This window comes from Hemiscyllium ocellatum, chromosome 7 (assembly GCF_020745735.1).
Source record: "Hemiscyllium ocellatum isolate sHemOce1 chromosome 7, sHemOce1.pat.X.cur, whole genome shotgun sequence".
Taxonomy (NCBI): Eukaryota; Metazoa; Chordata; class Chondrichthyes; order Orectolobiformes; family Hemiscylliidae; genus Hemiscyllium; species Hemiscyllium ocellatum.
The window spans coordinates 58362529-58387538 of NC_083407.1; the positions used below are offsets into that span (position 1 = coordinate 58362529).

The 25010-nt window shown below is 38.8% G+C and overlaps 1 protein-coding gene across 1 annotated transcript in view; it reads right to left on the minus strand.

The window, feature by feature from the left end:
- Nucleotides 1-23073: 23073 nt before the first annotated feature.
- The window catches only part of kcnj3a (potassium inwardly rectifying channel subfamily J member 3a), a 332318-nt gene continuing 330381 nt past the window's right edge, over nucleotides 23074-25010 (minus strand). Inside the window, exon 3 of the mRNA XM_060827899.1 lies at nucleotides 23074-23669. Coding sequence (XP_060683882.1) covers nucleotides 23074-23669 — 596 coding nt within the window. The remainder of the gene's footprint in view (nucleotides 23670-25010) is intronic.

Sequence of the window (25010 nt, forward strand, 5' to 3'; positions counted from 1 at the left end):
ACAAGTGTTTAAATCTGATGGAATTTTTCGTACTCTCAAATCTATTCAAATCTGTCTAAACTAGTTCACATCATGGACTTGAGCCCTCAAATTGTTTCGACATGGGGTAAACCCTCCTGCTTAATTTAAAATTAGCAACACAGAAATGATTTATCCTGTGCAGTAATCTGTAAATTCCGAGTGGCCAAGAACTATTTAAAGTAAAAATTAACAACTTTATTTCTAAAAGTATTACAGAGAAAAATTACTAACAATTACTTACAATTCTTTCCTCTAACCTATCTTTTTTCTTCCCTTCTATAATACTAGTCTGATTAAATTCTCAATTAAGATTTACAGAAAACTCCAAATTTTAAAGCCAACCAGTGGTCGAATCTTTAATTGATTTTTTTTTAGATTAGATTAGATTACTTACAGTGTGAAAACAGGCCCTTTGGCCCAACAAGTCCACACCGACCTGCTGAAGCGCAACCCACCCATACCCCTACATTTACCTCTTACCTAACACTACAGGCAATTTAGCATGGCCAATTCACCTGACCCGCACATCTTTGGACTGTGGGAGAAACCGGAGCACCCGGAGGAAACCCACACAGACACGGGAAGAACGTGCAAACTCCACACAGTCAGTCGCCTGAGTCGGGAATTGACCTGGGTCTCAGGCGCTGTGAGACAGCAGTGCTAACCACTGTGCCACCGTGCCGCCCTCCACTGTGCCACCATGCCGCCCTCCACCCTCTTCTTTTTATCTTTGTCGGTAGATTGGGTCTCCAGGTCAGTGTCGACATTTTTCTCTGTGCAAGCTCCTCTCGACAGGTTTCTCAGTGAGTTCTGAATGGCAGCCTACAGCTGTTGGAATGGTGGCAGTTCTTCTCCCAACTGTTCAATTTTCCCCTGTCTTATACCGGAAAGAATCGAATTGTGTCATTGGCTTTTAAGATTGTCAATAAACTCAATTCAAACTTGATTGGAATTTGTTTTTTTTAAGGGAATAATTTAAACTGATTGGCTGAATTTGAATCTGTTTTGTCGTTTCCAGGCAACTAGCTACCCCAGTAGCTGGAGCACATGTTAATTGTGTCTTTTTGGGAACACTTGGTGCTGTCACTGCTAGCTCTTACTCTTTTATAGGTATAGTACACCCACATCTTCATAACATACCTAAACTAAACAGGAAACTTATTCCATGTCTTGACACATGCATACACTATGAGCCACTAGAACTTGCAGTCATCACATTATAATTTAATATGTTAGAGAAATACAAGGAGCCGGCTAAAAATTTAGGAGTGCAAATTGTATTTAGTATTTAACATGGAATGTCTGTTCACCCTCAAACAATGGGTGAACCAAAAGCCCTGCATTGCCTCCTTTGGGAAAAGGAGCCATTCAAGTACTTAAATGAGAAAAGAAGGGCCTTTCTTGGAATCCCTTGCCTTGGGGGTTGTTGGTAGATCAGATGCTTAAGGCTCTTTATTGCTGTCAGTGCCATCGGAACAGCAATGGTAGCTATTTGTGATACATCACCAGAGACTGGGAGAGAGACCCAGGCCACACATAAATAAGGACTGGATGGGATTGCAGGAATGGTGTTACTGACTAGCTGGCTGGAAGTTGGAAATAAGAGACAGGGCTGGTTCTCAGCAGCAACCCCCTTCTTGATGTCAGGTCTTTCAGTTGGGCATGGTGTACTTATGAATGACAAACATACTCCACGAACCCATCAGTTTTCCTTCTGAACATCCTCTTTGGGTACTGAACCACCTGCTGCTGACTGAATATCAGAGGTGATGGGACATCGCTTTTTCCACTTAAAGACCTCCTGTGCTGGGGTAGAAAGCTGCCAATGAACATATAGAAGATAGAGGAGGGGAGAGATGATGGAATCACTGCCTTGGACCCTCCTGTTTGATTAAGTGCCCCTCTGCCTCTGAGATCATCTTAGAGAAGGGGATTTAAATTCACAAAAGATAACTCATCTTTTTAATGAACTCATCCACAAATGTGATCTGTTTCAACATTATACTTGCCATGCAGAGAGTGGCCATACTGGAGAGTAATTGTGTGGTGTCAATATTAACAAATGGCTCAGAAGATGCTGTGAAACATGGAATTGATGTTTGAGTAAAAATGCTCATTAAGAATTTCCACTAAAAGTGAGATGAGCAAACAGAGTATCATTAGCACGATAATGTACATTCTATGTTTCATGCAAGGTTTTGCCTATTCCCAACAACATCAGTATTTATTTATTCATTGCCAGAATCCAGCACTCAGAACTTCTATCCCTCAGGGCAGCTCAAGCATATTTGGAGACATTGTTGACATTAGCAAATCCAGTACACACAAAGAATCTACTGTACACAAATACTTAAAACAAGTTACAGATACAATGTTTGCTGAAGCTGGCCTCTGGGAGAGGGTTCCACTCAAAGAGTATCAAATATCCTAATGATTACAAATTTTCAATATGAGAAATAAGTATTCATCTGTATTCACAGGGAGTTGTTGACATGATTGTTTTATGTTGAAGCAGTCTACCATCCCTGCACTATTTGCAGTTAAAACCCAGGGGCAGATTCATATGAACCTAGATTCTGCCAGAAGAACAAGATAATTTTCGGGTCAGGAAAGAGATTAACAAATTTACAGGTCTTGTTTTGTCCTTTTCCAGAGCAATTAATTAGCAACTTGCCTCAGGGTTCCCTGACCAATCAGTGAAGACAAATGGAATCATGCACCGAACCAAGCAATAGTGAAAGTCTACTTCAAGGAATCCCAGAAGCAATAATTGTAGCACATGGGGTAGCTGGGGAATGGCACAGATGTAAGTAAAATGGGTGGATGATATGAAAGTCTTTGCCCCCAACCACATGTAGGTTTCAATGATTGACTTGTTCTGTTGTTAATTAATCAACCGGGAGTGTTGGGGGGTGTGAGGATGGAGCTCCAGTATACTCATTCTGAATACGAACAGGAACACTCTTACAGCCCTTGGCCAATAGAGAGATGGGGGTGGTGGGGACGGTGAGGATCTATTTGGCCTGGTGGCATTATTAACCAACAAGGAATCACTTAGCGTTGTCTGTCATGTGCTGCTCTGTTGTTTGGCACACAAATCTTCATGTGCTGTAGCTTCACCAGATTAACACCTCATTTTTAGTTATTCCTAATGCTATTCACTTGCATGCTTTGTTTTCTAAGAGTTTAACTTAATTCCAGTTCATTTTCTTAGATTTTACCATCCGAGTCCCAGCATGGGTTCCTTTGTGAATTAATCAATTGGCAACAGCATGCTGCATTTATCAAAGTAAAAATAATGGATTACACTGCCTGTGTACAACATTTAATGTTTCTTTATATCCAATAGTCTGTCAGCATGACACCTATTATGATAGATATTTTCCAGATTCAAATAATTGATGAAGTAGCAGACAGAAAAAAGTCTTGATCCTCTGACAAATTAATTATACAAGGCCTTTCTATGCCTTCTCAGAGATAATGTAATGGACACCTGGAAGCTGATACTTGCCTGAGGCACCCATGACCCACTCGGTGAACACATTAGTAGATGCAACAAACCATAGAGACAAATTGGCTACTAGTCTTTTTTAACATTCAAGGAAACAATGGCTCAGGTCTTCCACTTGGGGTCAATGTGAAGGACAATGATGATGCCACTGAAGATCTTGTGACCTAACTCTTTTTCAGCCATACCCTCCAATCATGGCAGGTTCATTGAAAGTTTAGCACAGCTATCCTCAGAGAAGACCAAGAAGTGTCTTCTTTTCAATATAGTAGCTTCCAGTTAGCTGCATGGCTGGTTTGCAATACAAAGTCATATCAACAGTGTGGGTTCAGTTCCCGCCCTGACTGAGTTTACTATGAAGGACTCTCCATGCCCCTCATGATTTAATAACTTCTATAAGGTAACCCCTCAGTTTCCAACACTCCAAAGATAAAAGCCCCAGCCTATTCAAGCTAACCTAAAACATGTGTTCCTCAGGTTAAATCACTACGAATCATCTCTCTCTGTCTCACTCTTGAGAGGGCAGTTTGGTAGGACTATGGTGACTTTTTATAGAATGATTAAAAATCATTGAACAAGCAATGGACAAACTAAATAACCAGAATAATCTTGAATGGACTTGACACCAAGTCTCAATTTATCATGGCAAAACAACATTAACAAAAGTAATATGTTTTAATGCTTTTCTGGTTTGGTGTAATTTAAAATATGTCAATGTAGACTTAATTTACATTCTTATTTTTCACTTGATGCAGAAACTCTTTGTAAATTATATGCAATTTATTAGCCACTTATATTTCTTAAAATACAGAAAACTCAGAAAACTCTTATTTTTCTCTCTCCACAGATGCTGTCAAACCTGCTGAGTTTCTCTAACATTTCTTATTTCATTTCAGAATTCTGGCATCTGCAATATTTTGATTATAGAATCAGAGTCATACAGCATGGAAACAGACCCTTCTGTGCAGTACATCCATGCCAAACAGACATCCCAATCGGACCTAGTCCCATTTTCCAGGATTTAGCCTATATCCCTCTAAACCCATCCAATTCGTATACCCATCCAGATGCCTTTTAAAAGTTGTAAATGCACCATCACTTCCTCTGGCAGCTCATTCCGGACATGCACCACCCTTTGCATGAAAGAGTTACTGTTTAAAGTTCGTTTTAAACCTTTCTCCTCTCGCCTTAAACCAATATCCTCGAATTTTGGATTTGTCTACCCTGGATAAAGACCTTAGCTATTCACTCTATACATGCTCCTCATGATTTCATGAACTTCTATAAGGTCACCCCTCAGTCTCCAAAGATAAAAGCCTCAATCTATTCAGCATCTACCTATAGCTCAAAACCTCCAGTCCCAGAAACACCCTTGTCAATTATGATCTTAAGCAATATATAACAAATGGAGAGCAATATACTATTAATCTTCTTTCGAAACCAATTTAGTAAATGTACATAAAATAAATATACATAATATAACATGTCTAACTTGCTTTTATACGAAACAAAACTGTTGACAGACTGCATTTTCTTTAATGTATGCATTTTCCTGATAGTGAGAACATAAACTTAAATTTTGTAAAACACTTTATACTTTTTGCTATAAAAGTGATTATAAATATTTATTCAAGACATTATTCACAATATGATTCAGGATTGTCATAGTTTGATGTAATATTGTTTTAGGTTTACCTCTGTTGTCAAAGCTTTAAAGGGACAAAGAAAAGTTAATATAATCCTGGTAATGCTTGGTATTTTGTTTAAGATCAGAGTTGACCCACATTGAAGAATGATTGATGTTTATACATTTATTCTAATCGTTTGTATTAATTGAGATTGTGCAATGTATTGTAGAAATGTGGTATACCAGGGTAGAATAATGAATAAAATAAAGACTGATGTCCTAAATTTAATCCAGTGTGTAAATTGAGATGAGTGCTAAGCTTCTTTACCTTAGAAGCATGAGGTCAGGTAACTTAGCATCCAGACATCACTTAGAATCTTAGACCAAACAGTACAGAAAATTATACAATTAGATTAATAACAAAATGTTTGTTCAGCTACAGAAATGGAGAAGAACTGCAACATTAACAAGGTCCACATGTCTTTTGCATAAACTTCAAATCCATCTTATGGAAGCCTACTGTCTGTTCCATTATGGCCTGTGTGGAAGCTTGAGCAACATTGCATCTTTGCCCTGCATCAGTCTGATGATTTTGTAAAAGGATTGTCATGAACCTGACAAGAAGACTGAGTTGGTAATCAAGGCCCTCTATTCTATGAACCATCACAAAATTATACATGATCAATTGAACACTAAGACAATTCAGTCAACTGATTTTAAATGCCATATAAGTTTGATATAAGGGAGTGGAAGATTCCAATGATCAAGTCCACTGTGTCTGAAACCCTCTGAGAAAATCCCATTCCATTGGAGAATTTGGAAGTTTCCACTTGTGATAAAAGGTCCCAAGGAATAGTTAGAAAATTAAAAACCTAATGAATGACAGGAAGGTTGGTGGAGTTATGGACAGTGTGGAGGGCTGTTGCAGGTTGCAACAGGACATTGACAGGGTGCAGAGCTGGGCTGAGAAGTGGCAGATGGAGTTCAATCTGGGAAAGTGAGAAGTGATTCATTTTGGAAAGTCAAATTTGATTGCAGTTTACTGGATTAAAGGCAGGATTCATGGCAGTGTGGAGAAACAGTTGGACCTTGGGGTCCATGTCCATAGATTCCTCAAAGTTGCCACCTAGGTTGATAAGGTTGTTAAGGAGGAGTATGGTATGTTGGTTTTCATTCATAGGGGGATTGAGTTTAAGAGCCACAAGGTTATGTTGCAGCTGTAAAAGCCCAGGTTAGACCACATTTGGAATATTGTGTTCAGTTCTGGTCACCTCATTATAGAATGTGGAAGTTTTGGAGAAGGGGCAGAGGAGACTTATCAGGATCTGCCTGGAATAAAGGGCATGTCTTATGAAGATATGTTGAGGGAACCAGGACTTTTCTCACTGGAGTGAAGAAGAATGAGAGGTGACTTGATAGAGGTGTACAAGATGATGAGAGGCATAGATAGAGTGGAGAGCCAGAGACGTTTTCCCAAGGCAGAAATGGCTATCACACGGGGGCATAATTTTAAGGTGACTGGGAGAAGTTTAGGGGAGATGTCAGAGGTAGGTTCTTTACACAGAGAGTGGTGAGTGCGTGGAATGCACTGCCAGCAGTGGTGGTAGAGTCCGCTACATTAGGGACATTTAAGTGACTCTTAGATAGGCACATTAATGATAGTAAAATAAATGGTATGTAGGCTTGTTTGATCTTAGAGTAGGACAAAAGGTTGGCACAACATTGAGGGCTGAAGGGCCTGTACCGTGCTGTACTACTCAATGTTCTACGTCCTATGTTCTAGTCTAACTCCTGGTTCACTATTAAGCTAATGTTTCAATTTATTGTGCACACCTCTAACTACACCTCCTAACCATACCTCCAGCTCAGACATCTTATCCCTTGGCTGGCAAACATGAGATCAACCCTCCCCCCACCCCGACCCTCCACTAATCTTGGCAACCCCACCCACTGATCCTTACACAATCCCCACTGTCCCCCCACAATCATCATTCCCAACATCAACCCACCCTTCACTGCGAGCCCAACATCCTCCTCATCCAAGGACAGCACTCTCACCTGACAGACTAAACCTCCCCCAACCACCTCTGGTTCCAACACCACTTTCCCCAAACCCCTGACCTATCTTATATCACTTAAATGGCATCCTACCCACCAAGTACTCCAGTACCATAGTCACCTGGCACCTATACACATGGCATCCTTCCTATCTAGCATGTTACTCACCTGGCATCCTACTCATCTGACAACCTAACTCCAAAAGCAAGTGACGACCAAGCACCACACTTATCTGACAAACCTATTCTTTCAAAGCAGGTGCAAAAATGGCTGGCTATGCTGCTTCACATTTACATTTTAGAATACAGAACACTACTGCAGAAAAAGGTTATGGTTTGACTTCCCCTGACTACCCTGACTATGCTTGAACTGTGTTGATTTTATAAATGCTCATTTCAGAAGGAGCCAGGATCAGAATTCCCAGCTAGAAATTTATAAATTAATATTAAGAAAAAGAAATATAAGTGAAATGGCAAGCCAACTGTGATTTAATTTATCAATTTAATTTAGCCGGCTCTGCTTTCCCAATTGCCCTTATTTAAATTGAAGTCCTGGATTAATGGCCTTCATCCAAAATCCAAATATAAAATTCAATCACTATTGCTATCTAAGGACATCTTCAATTGACCACAATTTATCCTCTCCCATTGTACAGCATCAACTCTTGTACAGCCTCCTCTCTGGTTAACTCCAGAATGTGCTCTTCTGTGAAACAATCCGGAAAACATTTTATGAACTCCCCTAGACTACCTTTGCCCATCTGAATTTTTCAGTCAATGTCCAGATTAAGATTTCCCATGATTAACACCATGTCTTGCTGACAAGTTATCATTAGTTTTTCCACCCTACCACACAGTTTTTATTGGGAGCTGGTGCACCAATCTCACAATTGACAATTTACCTTTACCATTTATCATTTCTGTGTAAACTTATTCCACATCTTGGTTTCTTCAACTTAGATCATCCCTATCTATTGTATCAACATTCTTAACCAACAGATCCACCCATCCATCTTTTCCTTATTTCCTCTCCTTCATAAATATCCTGCACCTTTCATGATTCAGATCCCAAACTATATCATCCTGCAGCGTGTCCCAGTAATGATTACCAGATCATATTCATTCATTTCTATTATTGATCTCAGTTCATTTGTTTTGTTTCAGAGACTACACACATTCAGATACAATGTCTTTAGTTGTATTATTTCATTCTTATTGTAAATTCCAGCCATAGCTGTTGATTTACTTGTAAGTCTATCCATTCCTGTTTATCAGTCAGTTTATCATTTCCCAAATTAATACCAATCTCCACAAGTAGAGTGGTAGTAGTTGTGGACAAACAAAAAAGCACAAATCCAGTCTGAATCTGCCTTTTTGCCAAGACGTTTGTTTGTGGAGTGTTACTATATTGGAACAGTTAATTACTAATAAGTAAATTATCTATTATTTGGTTAAAGTTTCCAATAGTTAAGTTATACTAAATCCCTCTTTTTTGTTTGTATTTTAACTATAGTGTTTAAATAAATTCTGTTTTGTTTAACATCAAGTAGTTTGACTGAGTAGCATCACATCTGGAACACGGCACTTCACATCTACCTTTCAAATAAGAAAAAGTTAGGGTCTAGGCTACCTTCTTAAAATATTTTGGGGGAGTCTGATCTGGTCCATAACAGTGGTCATGATTACCTTACAAATATCTCAAGTTCCTGGGCATTCTTAACAATATTCCTTCAATCCTCATGACCTTTAAGTGAATGAGTTTATTTTCTTCCTGGCTCATGAAAAAAAAGGAATAGCATTCTGAAAAAGCATTTTGTGACAAATGTCCAATGTCACAATTAACATCATTTAGTATTAATTATGTAAATAATATCATCGATATGGTTAACTGTTAGAATGAATAATTGAGGTTCCAGAGTCATTTAGCTATCAGAGTAATTCAGCATTGTGTGGTTTGCTGATTGCAAACTCATGAATCAGCTCAGTGTCCAAGATTGATTTAAATTGCTGAGATTACTCTGTGATTACATTCCCTCTATCGGTGAAAAGTTAACAAAATTAAATAATAAATCTTTTGGCTATGTTAAAATATAATTATTTCAGTTTATTACTTATATTCTGGTAGTTTAAGCAAAACAAATATCCAAAAATCCATACAACTATATCCTTCGGAATTGCTACTGTGGATATAATTGTCTTGTCCCTAGACTGACAGAGCTCATTACCTGGGAAAATTATGAGTTCTTGACCATACTTATGATACCTGTTCCTTTTTAGATCTTTGGTCCTGCATTCATTTATTTTGCATGTCACTGAATTTGGACCAAAACCTGGACTGAACTTGCCATATAAATTCTATGGCTACAAAAGCAGGTTAGGGTCTAGTAACTCCAGAACCTGTTCCCCATCCACAAGGCATTATTCAGAAGTGTGATCAAATGCTCCCCACTTGCCTGGACAAATGCAGCTTCACATTTTGATAAGTTTGACATCAACCTTCAGGCCACCTACTATTTCAATTCATCATGCTGTCATGTTCACTTTTCTGTCCGAGACACACTGCCGTGTTACAGTGAAGCTCAGTGAAAGCTGAAGGAATTTCTACACAAGTAGTTTACATACATTCTGGACTCAGCAGAGTTCAATAACTTCATATGATGAATTCTGTCCTCAATTTTGAAATGCTGCATCCTCTTCTTCTTCCCTTCCACCACTCTGATCCAGTTTCTGGCTCTTTCTTAATTTTGTTTACCACAAGAGCTGGTCTAAATATTGTTATTAACGGATCTATACTTTGTCACTTCTCCAAGACCATTACCACTCTACTCACCCATTATTCTTTGACATTTTTGATCTATAATCTCCCTTACAACATTAACCTTTCCCTGATCTGCCCCTCTGTTCTATTTGTGCCTTCCCACCTTTCACATTGCTAATTCCCTTGAGATCTTATTGGACTCAATGTTCAAATGTTCAGATTTTCCACAGAATTGCAATCTCATGCAAATTGACACTGTGGCCTCCTTTCTTACAAAAAAAAGAAAACTCTGCATTTATGAGAGGAGATTCTACTCAGAAATGCTCAAATTTCTCTTAGAGATGTGGAGCAGTACTTCCATTCTGATTAGATCTTTTGTAGTTCAGAATTGTCAAAGGAAGGCAAGCCATGAATCCTTTTCACAGCAGTTAACTGCCATTGCCTGAAACTTAATGTTCTTACGGCCAACTTGACAGCTGCTATCAAAGAGTAAGTACATAAGTTGAGTGCAGTGTTAGGGCGCTGGACTGCAGGCAGTTCATCATTGCCTTCTCAAGGGCAACCAAGAATGGCAATATATGCAAGCCCAGCCAAAATGCACAAGTGAATAAAAATATTTGCAATTTGGAAAATAGCTGGCACAATGCCCAGGGTGAGCAAACTCAATATCAGTTTGATGGACTAAAGTGTGAAATCCATGTCTGCCAGACTCTGGATCATTGAAGGGGTAAATACATGAACCATGTGTTTGCAAATTCCAGCGACGTTTACTGGCAATCATTTCATCATCTGTTTGGAATGCAGGCAGAGTGAATGCCCTTAGGCTTCAAGCGCTACTCAAAGGCAAACTTGCACCATGCCAATGATCCTTGAACATCAGCATCTCAATGATGCAGACATTAGCAACAATGAATGCTGGCCAAATCAACCCATAGGTTGTGAAACTTGCAACGGTGCAGTGGGAGATGGAGATAATCACTTCATCATCCATCTTGTATGTATTACAATTTACACAACTGAATGCAATGGTAAGTTCATGGTTGATGTGGGTCGAGGATGGGAAAGCGATTTGAGTGCAGCAAGTACTCCCCTTTTGATGTAATGTGTTGGTCATTCAGCTGACACAGCGCCTTCACAAACTTGGTACACACACTGAGGCTGAGGCTGAATGATTAATGGAGACACGGCCCTTGATTTTGAAGCACTGAAATTCTTACTGTATGGAGAAATGTGTGTGGCCCTCATCTACAGGGTGTGCCTGCAATAGCTGTTCTCAGAGATAAGAACCTGTTTTGTTCCTTATTTTTGCAACAGAGGTTATTACCACCAAGGATCATACACACAGCTGCTGATGGGATGCTGGTCTCTCTGGCTACCTTGCTAAGAAAGACCAGGGTCAATGACAAGCCCAACAGCCACAGCAGGCTGCCACAAAGGTTGAGGAATACACAGTTCAAGCAGAGGTCTCACTTACAAGACCCTTCAGATCTAGATGGACTGCAAAAAGATCAGAGTTCTTTTGGACATGAGTCCATTTCCTGTGAATGAACAAGGTGTAATTTTGACACAGGCCTGGGACACTGTAATGGATCTCTGCCTGATGCTGAGACTAACCAGAGTGAGAGCCATCTTCTCCCAGTGTTTGAGAAATTGATGACTGCTTGGAACTTCCAGGCAATTTGCTCCTTCCAGGGAGTGATGGGAGCCCTGTCTGGGAATTCTCTGTCATGCATCACAAATTCATCTTGACAGTGACTTATGTCATCTCTGCACAGTCATGTCAGTTCATTTTGTTCCCCATTGACCAAGTCAATGATATTATATTCTCCCTGGTGTAGTGTATCATCAACTGCACACTATGGCACTGAGAAGGGTGTATCACAACACTGCAGAATTCATCAACAGGAAGGGTTGAGTTCAATAATTTTAAGGCCTGAACTCTCCCATGCCTTAGTCCCCTACCACACACACCAGGCCTTGTTATCACATAGTCTGCCACACTCTACCTATTGGTAGCCACTAACAGTCTCCATTAATAACTATTCACCCCCCCAGCCAGATTGTTATCTACTTGTCTGTCCAACTGTTCTTCTCTCTCTTTAGGCTCTCTCCACACTTAACATTTACTCCTTACCCTTCCCCCCTAACTATCTTTTGCATATAAACCAACATTTTCCCAGCTACCATCAGTTCTGAGGAAGGCTCACCGGACCTGAAATGTTAATTCTTAATTGTTCTGCACAGATGCTGCCAAACCTGCTGAGCTTTTCCAGCAACTTCTGGTTTTTTTTTGTTTCTGATCTACAGCATATGCAGTTCTTTTGGTTCTCAAAGTGTGCCAAATCATCCTAGTGTGCTGTGGTCTGCACAATTCGAGGAGGTAACAAGGTAAGAAAGGCATTGGAATAAAGGGAGCAGTCTTCTGAGGAGAAGAATGAGGATATTGGGGATGAGAAAGATATTTTTGTGCACAACAATGGTCAACAGTTTTCGGTGCTAGAAGCCAGATACGACCTGTTGATATGTAGTCCCAGTAGGTGAGAGGTGTGTGCAGTTGACCATTGTGGTAGCTAAACTTGTAGTTGGTTATCACCCCAGCATTTTGTTTCCACTGTCGGGAGTGAACAGTGTCATGCTGTTTGTGTTCACTTTTGCTGACTGTAAATAAAGCTTCATTTTTGGAATTGTCTGATTGCTTGTCTTAGGACAATATTAAGATGGGAGTCGAAAGCGGGCAGTGGATAATAGTGACTTAAAAAGATTGCTTAGATGTGACGTAGCTAATGGAAGAACCACGGTGGCTTTGTAGTTAAGCAGCCACTTGGATGACAGAATTGGCTGCATGTGGGTTTTATCCAAGTAATGGAAATCACATCTACAGAAGATACAAATTTATAACCTGGTGTTGGACTGGGGTGTGCAAAGTTAAAAATCACATAACATTAGGCTATAGTCCAACAGGTTTAATTGGAAGCACTAGCTTTCAGAGCATTGCTCCTTTGTCAGGTAGTTGTCTGATGAAGGAGCAGCGGTCCAAAAACTAGTGCTTCCAAATAAATGTGTTGGACTATAATCTGGTGTTGTGTGATTTTTAACTTTGTACGAATTTACAATAGTACAAAGATTTAGATTTTAGGAATTTGTGCACATTGCATTTTTTTGGATTCTGGGGACCTTCAGTTTGATGAACACAGAGACTTGTGCTTTTGTTAGAAAGCTCACATTTTTCTGCACTGTTTGATTGTGGCATGTTGATTCAAATAGCTCTGCCTTTCTTGTCAAGCATAGGCTATGAGAAAATTAATCTTTTTATAGAGTCTTAATTGTGAAGGAAATTGGTCAACATAAACAATGAAGAAATCACATAAGCAGTGTGTGATGACACTGATGGAATTATAATTATACTTTCAGATATGGTTTAATAAGCTTCTAAAAGGACCTGTCTAACTTGTCTGAAAACAACTATACAGTATGTCTTATGTTTTAATTCAACGTTTGCTCACAACAGATTAATTTGTGTCACAAATGGAATCACAAGTATGACTATGACACTGAATCAAAGCCACATCCCATTTAATACCATTCTGTTAATATCAACAATTGGAAAATTACCTCTTCATGAACACCCATGACAAGCTGTAATTTTTTGTTTTGAAAAGGTCTATAGACATAAAACTAATTCCACTTTGTAGTGCAGTTGTAAACAATAGGAAAGTGAGGACATTGAGATTACTAAAGAGCAGATTGTTCTTATGAAACGTACTTAGGGAATTTTAAAAGGAAATTAAATATCCCGTATCAGAGTCAATCGAATGAACTCTGGCATATCGCTTTGGTCATAATTATTTCATATATAGTTTATTATCCTGCTGCTACAGCAGAAATGTTCCAAAGATCCACCAGCTGCACAATTCTATGCGATAATGCCCGAAGTCTGACATTATTGGCGGCATCCTGGTCCTAAAATGGTATCCATGGTGTACTTGCATTGATGGTATTTTGGGAAGATCAGTGATACAGCCAATAGGCACATACTAAGTAGTATGCAAAGTAGGCAGATTCCAATATCAGTCAGCATGCAACACTGGCTTTAATGCCAACACTGCTATTTTCAACCTTGCAACTCCACTTGCCACACTCTTTCATTTCCACATTTCAAGATTTTTTACACAGAGGGTGGTTCACATGTAGAATGAACTTCCTGAGGAAGTTTTGGATATGGGTACAATTACAACACTTAAATGACATTTGAATAAGTACATGAAGTGGAAAGGTTTGGAGGAATATGGGCAAGAAGGGAGGTAGGTAGGACTAGTTTAGTTTGGGATCATGTTTGGCATGGACTGGTTGGACTGAAGGGTCTGTTTCTGTGCTGTTTGACTCCATGACTCTATGTTGTCAGCAGTGGGAACATACAAACTTCATACTAAAAAGCAAGAGTAGGCTGGTCAGTCCCTCAAGCCCACTATACCATTCAATAAGAATAGTTGCTTTGATTACTCCACATTCCCACCTACTCCAATAACTTCCCCCCCCCCCTTTCCTTATTAATAATATGCTTGCCTTTGCCTTAAGATTATTCAAAGATTCTGTTTCCAGTGTCACTTCTGGAAGAGAGTTCTAAAGACTCAAGATACTATGTGAGAAAAAGTTCTCCTTAATTCTGTCTTAATGGGCAATGTTTTGCTTTGAAACAGTGACCCCTAATTCGAGATTCTCTGACAAGTGGAAACATCTTTTCCATCTCCCAAACATTGCTCCTTACATTATCACCTGTCAGATCATCATATTAAGTATGGCTGCAAGGATTAAGCTACAGAGGTTACAGATCTTTAGTGCAATACCATGTTTAAATGAGTGACCTTTCCCTCATATCCAGTATAGCATAACATCTTCTGATTGTTCAACCTGTAACCTTTAAACAGTTGATCATGTTAACTTATTGAACAACAGAAAAAGTTAAGAACCAAAACAGTGTTTGTTTCTATGAATAAAAAGGGGCTCCTTGACTTTTGAACAAAACATTTATAAGGAATTTAGCTCACCTAAATCAGATTTACCAAAAGTGAGTGTTAGTTCAGCCCTGCCTAGTTTGTTGTGCCTGAAGCTGTGCCACTCAATATGCTGAAGACGATGTTCCACCTGCTCGATGCCCTCAACTTCCTCCTCTCAACACATCAGCTTCCATTACATCTCCTCTTTGCCTGCTCCTGTCACTTAGAGCTCAGGATGCAAATATTATGCAATACACTACCTGGACTGCACTGAACGGCCCCCATAGATGGATGCAAATATTGGAACCTCATCTTCAAGGTAACTGTCATCTGTTACATTGAAAGAATGGGTATCATTAAATCTAAGCTCAGTTTTGGTCACAATGGTAAACCTTGAGCCTTCTCCATGGTCACTACAATAAAGAGACCAGTCCCTCTTAATCCCTCCTGTTATCGCCTCTTCTACCTTTCGAAGTACTGAAGCACAAGGTTGCCTCCTTGCACCCTCCACCAGCTCAGATAATGATGTCTTGGCAATCAGTTTAACTAGAGAAGTCAGGAGCACATTCTGGTGAGTACATCATTGCCATATCTCCACAGCTGACCAAGGAATAAGCATCTCAGGTAGATGGCATTTAGAGAACTGCTGGAGATCGGGTACTGCTCAGCAACAGACAGCAGGTGATTCCTTGGTGTCAGTCATTAATAACTCCACTCAAATACACAAGCTGACACAGAAGTAGTAGGCAGGTTTGTTGCAAGCACTTGGGCAACTGACTTGAAGGTTGCAGAAGTCCACCAATGCTGCTTGTATCATGCGATCTGTAGTATGCAAGCATCTGGCTGCCTGTATAGACAGGTTGTCAGCTGCTATGGAGATCCAGATCCAATACACTCGGTGATGGCCAGATATATGCACAGATCTGCACTCATTGCTCCAGCTATATATGACATTGGTGTATAATGGATCTTGACCTCACTCCTTCTTCACAAGCAGGCAAAGTGGTGTCAGTGGATTACACATAAGTTCTGCCTGCACTGGTTTGACTGATGTTTCTATATTGTGGGATGGAGGAAGTACTGTTCCTTATGAATATCAGGAAGAAAGCAGCTCTGCAGTAATCTGATCATTCAGCAGTTGAAATATACACATCCTCAGAAAAATTGAAAATGGAAGTTTCCAACAATGAAGGCAGTGGGATGTTTCTACATAGGCTTTACACACCTTGCAGCTCACGCAGGTGTATGCTGCTGAAGCCTTTTAATACACAATCAGTAGAAGATGGTATTTGTCATAGCAATAATGAAAACCTCTCTCCTCAATTTAACCAGGAAAAGCAGAATTATATAATAGATGACATTTTTCAATCCAAGGTATGAAGCATGCAGCATCGGCAATTTATGCAGGTGATAGAATCATGCAACAAGGGTGAATCTTTACAGTTTGCCTGAAATTACTGATATTTGACAGCCATTTAATGATACTTCCACTTGAAGCACTTCATACTGCACAACAGCAGAGTCCACATACTTACCCCACCCACCCTGGATGTGGTGGCAGCCATTTTTCATTTCAACAGCATATTTGTAGATGGAAAGAAACTTCATGGCGAGAGTTGCAGGTTCGGCCGATAATCTAGGTGACGCTTAAATCTTCATATTCCTTTTTGTCTTGCTTTTCCTGTCAACCCCACTGGCCTTGATTATCCAATTTTCCCACCCAACCCTTTTACTTAACTAATAATTTCCTCACTTAACCTCCTGAGTGCTGGTCCTAAGCTTAGTTATGCCAAACATTGTTATGCAACAGTCCCTCATTAAAACCAGGGTTGTCAACACCTCTGACCCTGCAGCACTTCTGCCCTCTCATGCTGTATCTTAACCTTATATGTTGAGTTGGCCCTTCTTCACAATTATTCTCTGAGCTGCATCTCACCATGTTGATTACAATCCCCACAAATGATTCCCCACTGCAGAACTGGCCCTCCTTAACCTTCAGTGAACAGACATCTGGACTGACTATGCCCACCTGACCAACTTGGAAAGACAACACTAACTGATGAGTGACCAGAACCCTGAATTATTTCTCTGCAGCTTTCCGACTGACCTACAGCTAACCTTCAGACTGGTTGTACTTGTCTTGCAGGACTGACTGTGGTGAATGCCTTGGACTGTAGTTATAAAGACCCTCTAATTCTGATCGTGGTCTTAGCACTCACTCACTTTGTGCTTATCCGGGTGCCCACAGCATGTCTGCCTTGTCTTTTAAAACGTTTCTGCCCACAGAACCTACAGGTCTTGCCTTGCTGTTAGTGTGGACTCAAAGCTAATCAGCCCAAATACTTGAATCACTCTGTCTAAGACCCTTCATTCATATTGAATGATGTACTGACTTACTCTGCCAGTACTTCTGACTGAGGGCAGATCACCTTGGCTTTAATGAGGACTAATCTCCCTGGACTTAAGTCATGGCCATTTGGTTGAAGGACATACACTATTTGCCACATCAGCTGCTAGCATATGCTGCGTGTATTACAGTGATATAGCGTGGTGCCCTATAGCACATGTCCTTCCTCTTGACTGAACATTGCTGGAACCCATGACAAGCAGTACAGCTTTCTCTCTGTACTAAATGGCAAGGCAAGATTTACAGGTTCTGAATAGTGGAGCAAAGTGTAAACATGCATACTGTAGGTATCCAGATAAGCACAACGTGAGTAACAGTAAACTCAGCAAAGAACCCTGAGATAAACACTGCTCCAACCCCTATAAGATGGTTGTCAGCCCCTGCACATAAGTGGCCTAACGGCCACATTACAATTCAAGGTGTCAGTGTGTTCAACTTTGAAATATTGATGTGGATAATTATATTTTAAACAGGTCAGAGAAATGCCATGCGGATGTGGTGAGGCGGATGCATGTCTAGTGCCAACATCTGTGGATGGCAGGGGTGCAGGCTGTTGCTGGCTATAGAATATAAACTAACATTGTTGGCCAGGATGGAGGCCTGGAGGAGTAAGCAGTGAGCTAGTACTGCCAGGTACTCCCTCTGATATCCATGTGAGGAATAGTCACTACCTGGTTTCAGGTTAGGTATTAATGAGATGCAAATATCTGCAAATAGGCCTCTCATCATTCAATAGTGAGATTCTCACCTCACTGTTCAAACCCTAGGGGGAATTTCAGATATTCTCTTTTCTTGATACCAAGATTTTCAATTCTCATATATTTTCAGACCTTTGTGGCACTCTCAATGTTGCAGCGTTGTCTCTCAATGATTCTCACTCGCCCTCAACCCCAGAAAAGACCATTAAGCCTTCCTGCCCTCTGTACTTCCCACTCACTCATCCAGGGCATCTTTCCTGACTGATGATAGTCCAGTCCTCTTAATGATCACAGTCCACCTTGACTGTTCCTTGCTGCCAATCATGACAAAAGAAAAAGCAAGACAGAGATGCTGTGAATGTCCAAGTAGATGCAAAGTGAGTGCGAGTTAAGAAAGCAAGCTAAGATCCCTGAGGTGCATCCTGTTCTAAGGATTGCATTGGATATCTGCTCCTTTGCACAATGCAAACTGGCAGCAGCACTGCAAAGTAGTCAGTGAGCTCCAAAGTACAGGATTAAAGCATTGAACTTCATTACAAACTTCATTACAAATATGCAAAGAAAATGTCATGAGGCTGGTACTTTGTCAACATCAACATCAGTGATGGAGTACAGACTTTTTGCTGGCTGTTGACCATATCGCAAGATGTTGGGAACTGCTGATCAATATGACAACCCAGAGAAACTGTAGCTCCTAGGTGGCTGGCCAGATTTACATGTTGGGAATTGTTGCCATCCACTTTCTCTTCACTGCTTGGGAAAATAACAAACTGCACATAAAAGAGATAAGATTAGGAATAATGAGATGTTAATGCATGCAAATAGTTGCCTCATTGCTCATCAGCCAAAATCTCATCTATCCACTTTTGTCTATTCCACCTGGAATAGAATATTAGACTTTTATTTCTCAACATCGAGAATCTATTATTTTTGTTCTTATCAAGCAAGAATTTTCCCATATCCATGTGCTTATAAGATCCACATAATCAAAAACTAGCAGTCAACACTGTACTGTAGTAAATCAACTTCCCACTGACAATGTTTTAATACTAAATCAAATTTGCTGTTCATGTATATCTTGGCCAGAGGTTTACAACAGTGAAAATAAAAATCCAAACCAGAAGTTTCAGGAAATAAAAAAAACTATATAAATAGCAAATGTTAGAAATGTACACTTTATTCACAGAATATCTGATAGCATAATCACAGAATTAGACACAAAGTTATATATTGAAAACTGAATGAAGCAACATCTGAAAGAAAACAATTTTGTGCAATATCTTTTCGGAAAATCATTTCTGATTAAACAATTTGCATGGATTAGATCTTTAATACAAAATTGTGTGATTGTTTTTAAAAATCTACATGTCAAAGATTATGAACTTATTTCTAATTCATTTTGTATCAATTGTTGTTGATTATTTCTTATATTGTTGTTTCATCAAGTCAATCCATTAATGTAACTGGGGGATTGGCCTGGGATGTTATACTAAAGCCAACAGTGTGAGTAAACTTAATGAAAATAGCACAAATACAGTGTAATGTGTTCAAAAGATCTGTGCAAGTCTGTTTTATCTGGTTGATATCTCCAAAAGCAGACAAAGCAAAACTCTTATTTTTTGAATATAGATGGTGTCCTCCCATAGACGAAACCTAAATGGCATGATGATAGAGATACAAGGAAGGAAACTGGGACTCAGACGCAAGGGACTAGGTATGAGGTGAAATCCAAAACTGGACAGTGCTGGTTGGAGACCACATGTGGAGCCAAAAAATATAGGAAAGAGGTGTCTAAACTCAAGATTTAAGGAGAATTGAGTAGGACTCTATGACTAAAAAATGAATGAAGTCCAGGCAAGAAACCACAACCCAACAATGTGGACCTCAAAAGCCCTGAATCTTTGGAGCTTTGAGACCATTGACATCCCAAAGAAGAATGTAAACAATTCTAAATCTGCAGTAACATATTCCATATGATTTTCACTGGTTTCCCTGATCCAGCTATAGACCAGTATATCACTTGCAGAAATTCTGGGACAGAGTACAATAAAAAGTTTGAAAAGTTGTCTTAGTGCAAAAGATTGTACCCAGTTTTTGCTGAGACAAACTGCTGACCGTGCCTGCATATTTATGCTGCCATACTGTGTTCAGGCAGATGTGGATTGTTCAATTTAGCTGATATCCTAGTCACAAACATTCATGACAGATAAAGAACAATCTACGGTGACTAAACTAGTTTCAAATGTGTTGTTAATTCCATTATTTTCATGATTTTGGACAATGACTAATTCAAAAGAGTTCTGCCAGTGTTTTTTAAGGATGGTAACATTTTACATAAACAAATTACCTTGTAGAAAAACTGAGTTACATTGTTCTACTGGCTGGTCCTAGATTAGGATAACTCTATGCTTTGTGATAGATGATTTTAGTAAAAGTTGTATTGGGAGGGGAAAATTAACTAAGGTACCTATCATTGACTTAAAAAAAATGTATGTGCGGACATCACAAGTGGATATCCTGTCAACTTTTGACATGCAGTTCAAAAACAAAGCAGTCAATTTGGATAATGGATTATAGTTGAAGCAAATAATATTGGTTCAGTCATCTGTTAAAACATTTTTTTTCAGCTTCTGTTGACATCAGTAGAAATGAAAAAAGACAACATGTTTAGGTGTATTAAATTAATGTCCACAGTCAAAAATACTGCAAAAAAATTGGTTATTATTGCATCCAAAATGACCAGCACGCATCACTAACATCAGGTCAGTTAAAACTTTAGGGGAAGCAAACAGAAAGATAAGTCAAAATAGATCCCAATTATTTATGCTTGTAAGATTACTTTAGTAAGAGATGCTAATGATACTTCACTCTTTTCAAAGCATAAAAAAATACAGAACTGCAACTGAAATCATAAGTAATTGTAATGTCAAATGGTCAAGATGGTTGATAATTGATCACGATAGTTAATACAGGGCAAGTAGTTTTAAACTTACAACTGAAAGCCAATGTTTTATGAGTTCCTGCTTCTCAGAATGCTGTAAATTTAGCCCAGATTTTGCCAGTCAGAATACTCTAAACTTAATAATTCTTTCATCTTACACTTAGTATTCCATGAAATAGATTAAACTCTTGTTTAATTTACTAGCTTCTCTAAAGTATCTGTTCTTTCTGCTGGCATCCTATACCTGTTCTTGGTCAAATAATGTATTTTTGTTTCTGCAATACCACATTGTGAAACATTGTGGACTTTAATAGAATAAATTAAGCAGTGATTCTTAGTGCAACTTCTAGTATTACAGAATTTATAAATTTACCTATAAGCACATAATTGTATAAATTTTCATTTAGAAATGCCCTTTTTAAAATGTACCTTTCCCTAGGTAAATAGATTTTTGTATACACATTTACACACAAATTGTATTCAGTGAGCAGCCCAAACTCTTAACTCACAAAAGAGTTTCTCCTCAATAAAATTATTTGCAAATCACATCACTTACCTTACTATAGGAGTTCAACAGTATACATCACAAAAAGTGATCACTGCTGCTGGGGATCTCAGTTTGATCATAAATAGCACTTGTAGGCTTTGTGTCATTAATCCATCCTACGTCTAAAGTTACAATGTCAGTAAATAATCTATTATACAATTGTAAGTGATTACAATATATTTATCAAACTAAAAAATAAATAGAGTTCCAATGTGAACAATGAATATTGGAAGCAGGAAACAAAAAGACATAGGTCATTAAAGTTAAACCTTTTCCCAGTTCTGGACAAAGGACAATTCATCTTGATGGAAGCAAAATAAAAACATTGATATAACAACATTCATATGCATTAATTTTGTTGAAACTAGTTTTACTATTTTGCATAGTAGCTAAAGACTGGAAAATAGATTTTAACAAAAATCTGATGCAAAAGCTATCATACATTATTGACAAAGGACACTGTAGTCTGTAAAAATGAAACAGCATAAACAGTTGAAAGTTTTAGCATAGTTTCAGCTAAAAACTGAGGCTGCAGTAGGAATAAGTACAACTATTCCATATTCCTTGAGTAATTCAAATAATCTTTTGTTTATACGCATAAAGTCTGCTTGCCTGAAGACACTCCTAGTTTGGTAACGTTTGACTTTATACATTTCATATTATGATGCAGGCTGAAGAAAAATGGTGTTATGTGTGATGCTTAAACACAGACCTGCTGTGCAGTCATGTTACCATAATACATCTTTTCATTTTCCATCATCCTTACTGCAGCCAGCACCACCACTCTCACAGTCTGTGTATACTCGGAAAAAGCATTATTTCAAAACTGAACAAAAATAAAGTGAGGCCAATAAAACATAAAACAGGAAGATACCAGATCATTTAAGGCTAAATCTTTCTGTCAAGAGCTCTGCATGCTCCGTATTGCCTATAGCCTTCTCTAATTTAGTAAGAGAAACATGCATTGAAAAGGACTAGTTTAAAGAGAACATATTATAATTTGATATACATAAGTATGTAAGTATTGAAGATAATCATCTTAATTTTAATTTAAAATGTGAAATCAATCAACAAAAGCTATCCATTCTTCTTTACCAATACACTTTGCTGGACTTTAAGATCCTATTCTGTAATACATTTTATGAGGCAGAGCAAAACCTCTTATTAATTTTTTTTGCTACTACTGAATAAATATAAATTTAATGTGAATCATGCCATAAAACTATATGCAAGAGCTGCACATATTATTGCATGCTATTTGTGATACTACATGCTCGTTAATGGTAATATTACAATGAATTTAAAGTGGCTTAGGTCTTGTATCAAAGCAATAAACATTACATTTCACTGCAGCTGTTTAGTTAACATCTCAGAATGCAAGTAGTGCTAATGAAACTTTGCCCTAATTTGTAAATATTAATTGCAGTATATTAGTCCCATTAAAGTTTGAAAATTACAATAGAATTGCCTTTGATCAAAAATTAGATTTTCGTGTCCGTCAAAAAGTTTCTGAAGTTACGTAAAACGTTCAGAATTCATTTTCCTCAGTTTTGGAGGAAGGTTTCCCTCAATCCTTGAACCACCTGCTAATCTCTGTAGTTTTGGTGGCAGATCAGCCACAGATTGGCTCATTGGGTCACAGGTCACCTTACTGGTCTTTGGCACCAGTTTTTCGTCTGAATTTCCAGGAACTGAACTGATTCGTTGCAGCTTCATTGGTAGATCTCCCATACTATATGCTTTTTCTGAAGTGGTGGAACTCATTCTTAGTAATTTTTTGGGTAGATCTTCCCTCCCTGTAATCTTCTGCAGTTTCAATGGTATCCTGGTACTTAGATCATCAACGCTATTGAAGCAGTCCACAGAATCATTCCTATCTGGCACAGTGCCTCTGCTGTTGTTAACAGCTGGGGCCATCAAAGGAGAAGTCATAAATAGCATTTCCTCTTGTTCTTTTACACTGTATGGTGGTGTTGGAATTTCAAATGTTGCATGAAATTGAGAGTAATCCACTTTGAAGAATCCTTCTTCCAGGGATATAACTGGGAAAAAACGGTTTCCCCAAAGAACTTCATCTTCTGTGTATGATGTCCTTGCTTGACATGTCATGCCTAGATGGAAAATACAAATGTAAATTAATAATGTCAGAATTTAAGACAGGCACTATTAATCTGATTATTGATTTCTAAAAAAATTTATAGGTAGCTAAATGTTAGTCACTTTTTAAAAGCCAAAGATCACGCATCAAATTAACATTCCACAATCAACCTAATACCAGTTAACTGGAAGCAGAACTTCAGGCTTTTAAATGTCTGTAAATACAAGCCATTCCCCATAAAACTTTCAATCAGAAAGATGAATTACTGCTGAACACCTCCTTAGTCTTCAAATATGTTTCATAGAGTTATAAATATTTGATATATTGTGTGAATTTGATCCAGGCAGGAAGAATCTCATCTACTGCCTGGAGAGTCAGTGCGAGAAAGTGGCCACTATAAGAACTTAACCACATTTAAGCAGCCCACAAGTGGAAATCTTGTATTTGAGAGCTGCCAAGCAGAAGAAACTTGGAGCAGTGGTAGCTGCCAGCAATGCAGCCAATAGAATCAACAAAGAATCTTGGGTCAAAATCAGTGAGGACAGTGTGGGCGTTTGAGGTGGAAGTTCATGAGACTGAGATGAAGATACAAGGGTGATTGGAGATCGGGCACAGAGGTGGTTCTCAGCACATATCCCCTTCCCTCAATCAGGAATTGTGCTTTTGAATAAGGGCCTACACCATCTTTGCCATTCCAATGTGGTGAGTCATCAAAGAGTTCAATACCTACAGCAGGGAAGATGAGGCGTCCTTCATTAGCCTCCAGGCAGGAGATCCATCCACAAACTTCCCTAGCCCAGATACTATCGGCTGGAAGTGGGAAGACAGTGGCAGTTCCAGTCTGTCTCTTTCCTGCCTGATTAACCCCACTGCCTCCACCTCCAAACTCACTTCCAAGGAGGAACTAAATTCTATCCAATACTTGTAACAATGAAGGAAATGCAATCTATAATTGAAAAACTCTGTGCACATAGGAAAAGTAACACAGACTAGATGGATGCATGCTAGGCAAAGTAACAGTGGTAAATTTCTGAGCATCTGGCAAGAATTTTGCAATTCTTCCAGCTTTGGCAGTGTTTTAATGGTTCCAAATTTCGTAAAAAAGGATACAAGGATAAATTTGGCAACTACAAGTCAGTTAGCCAAAAACTTGAAAGACAATAATCCAAGACAAAATTAATTGCACATTACTTATATGGAAAAGTGTGGGCAAATAAATGTAATTCAGCAAAGAAGGTTCTGCATGGTAGACTAATTAGCAAAGTTAGGTCACATGGGATTTGGGATGAACTTGCCAATTGGAAACATAATTGGCTTAATGGCAGGAGACAGAGTAATGATGAAGGGTTGCTTT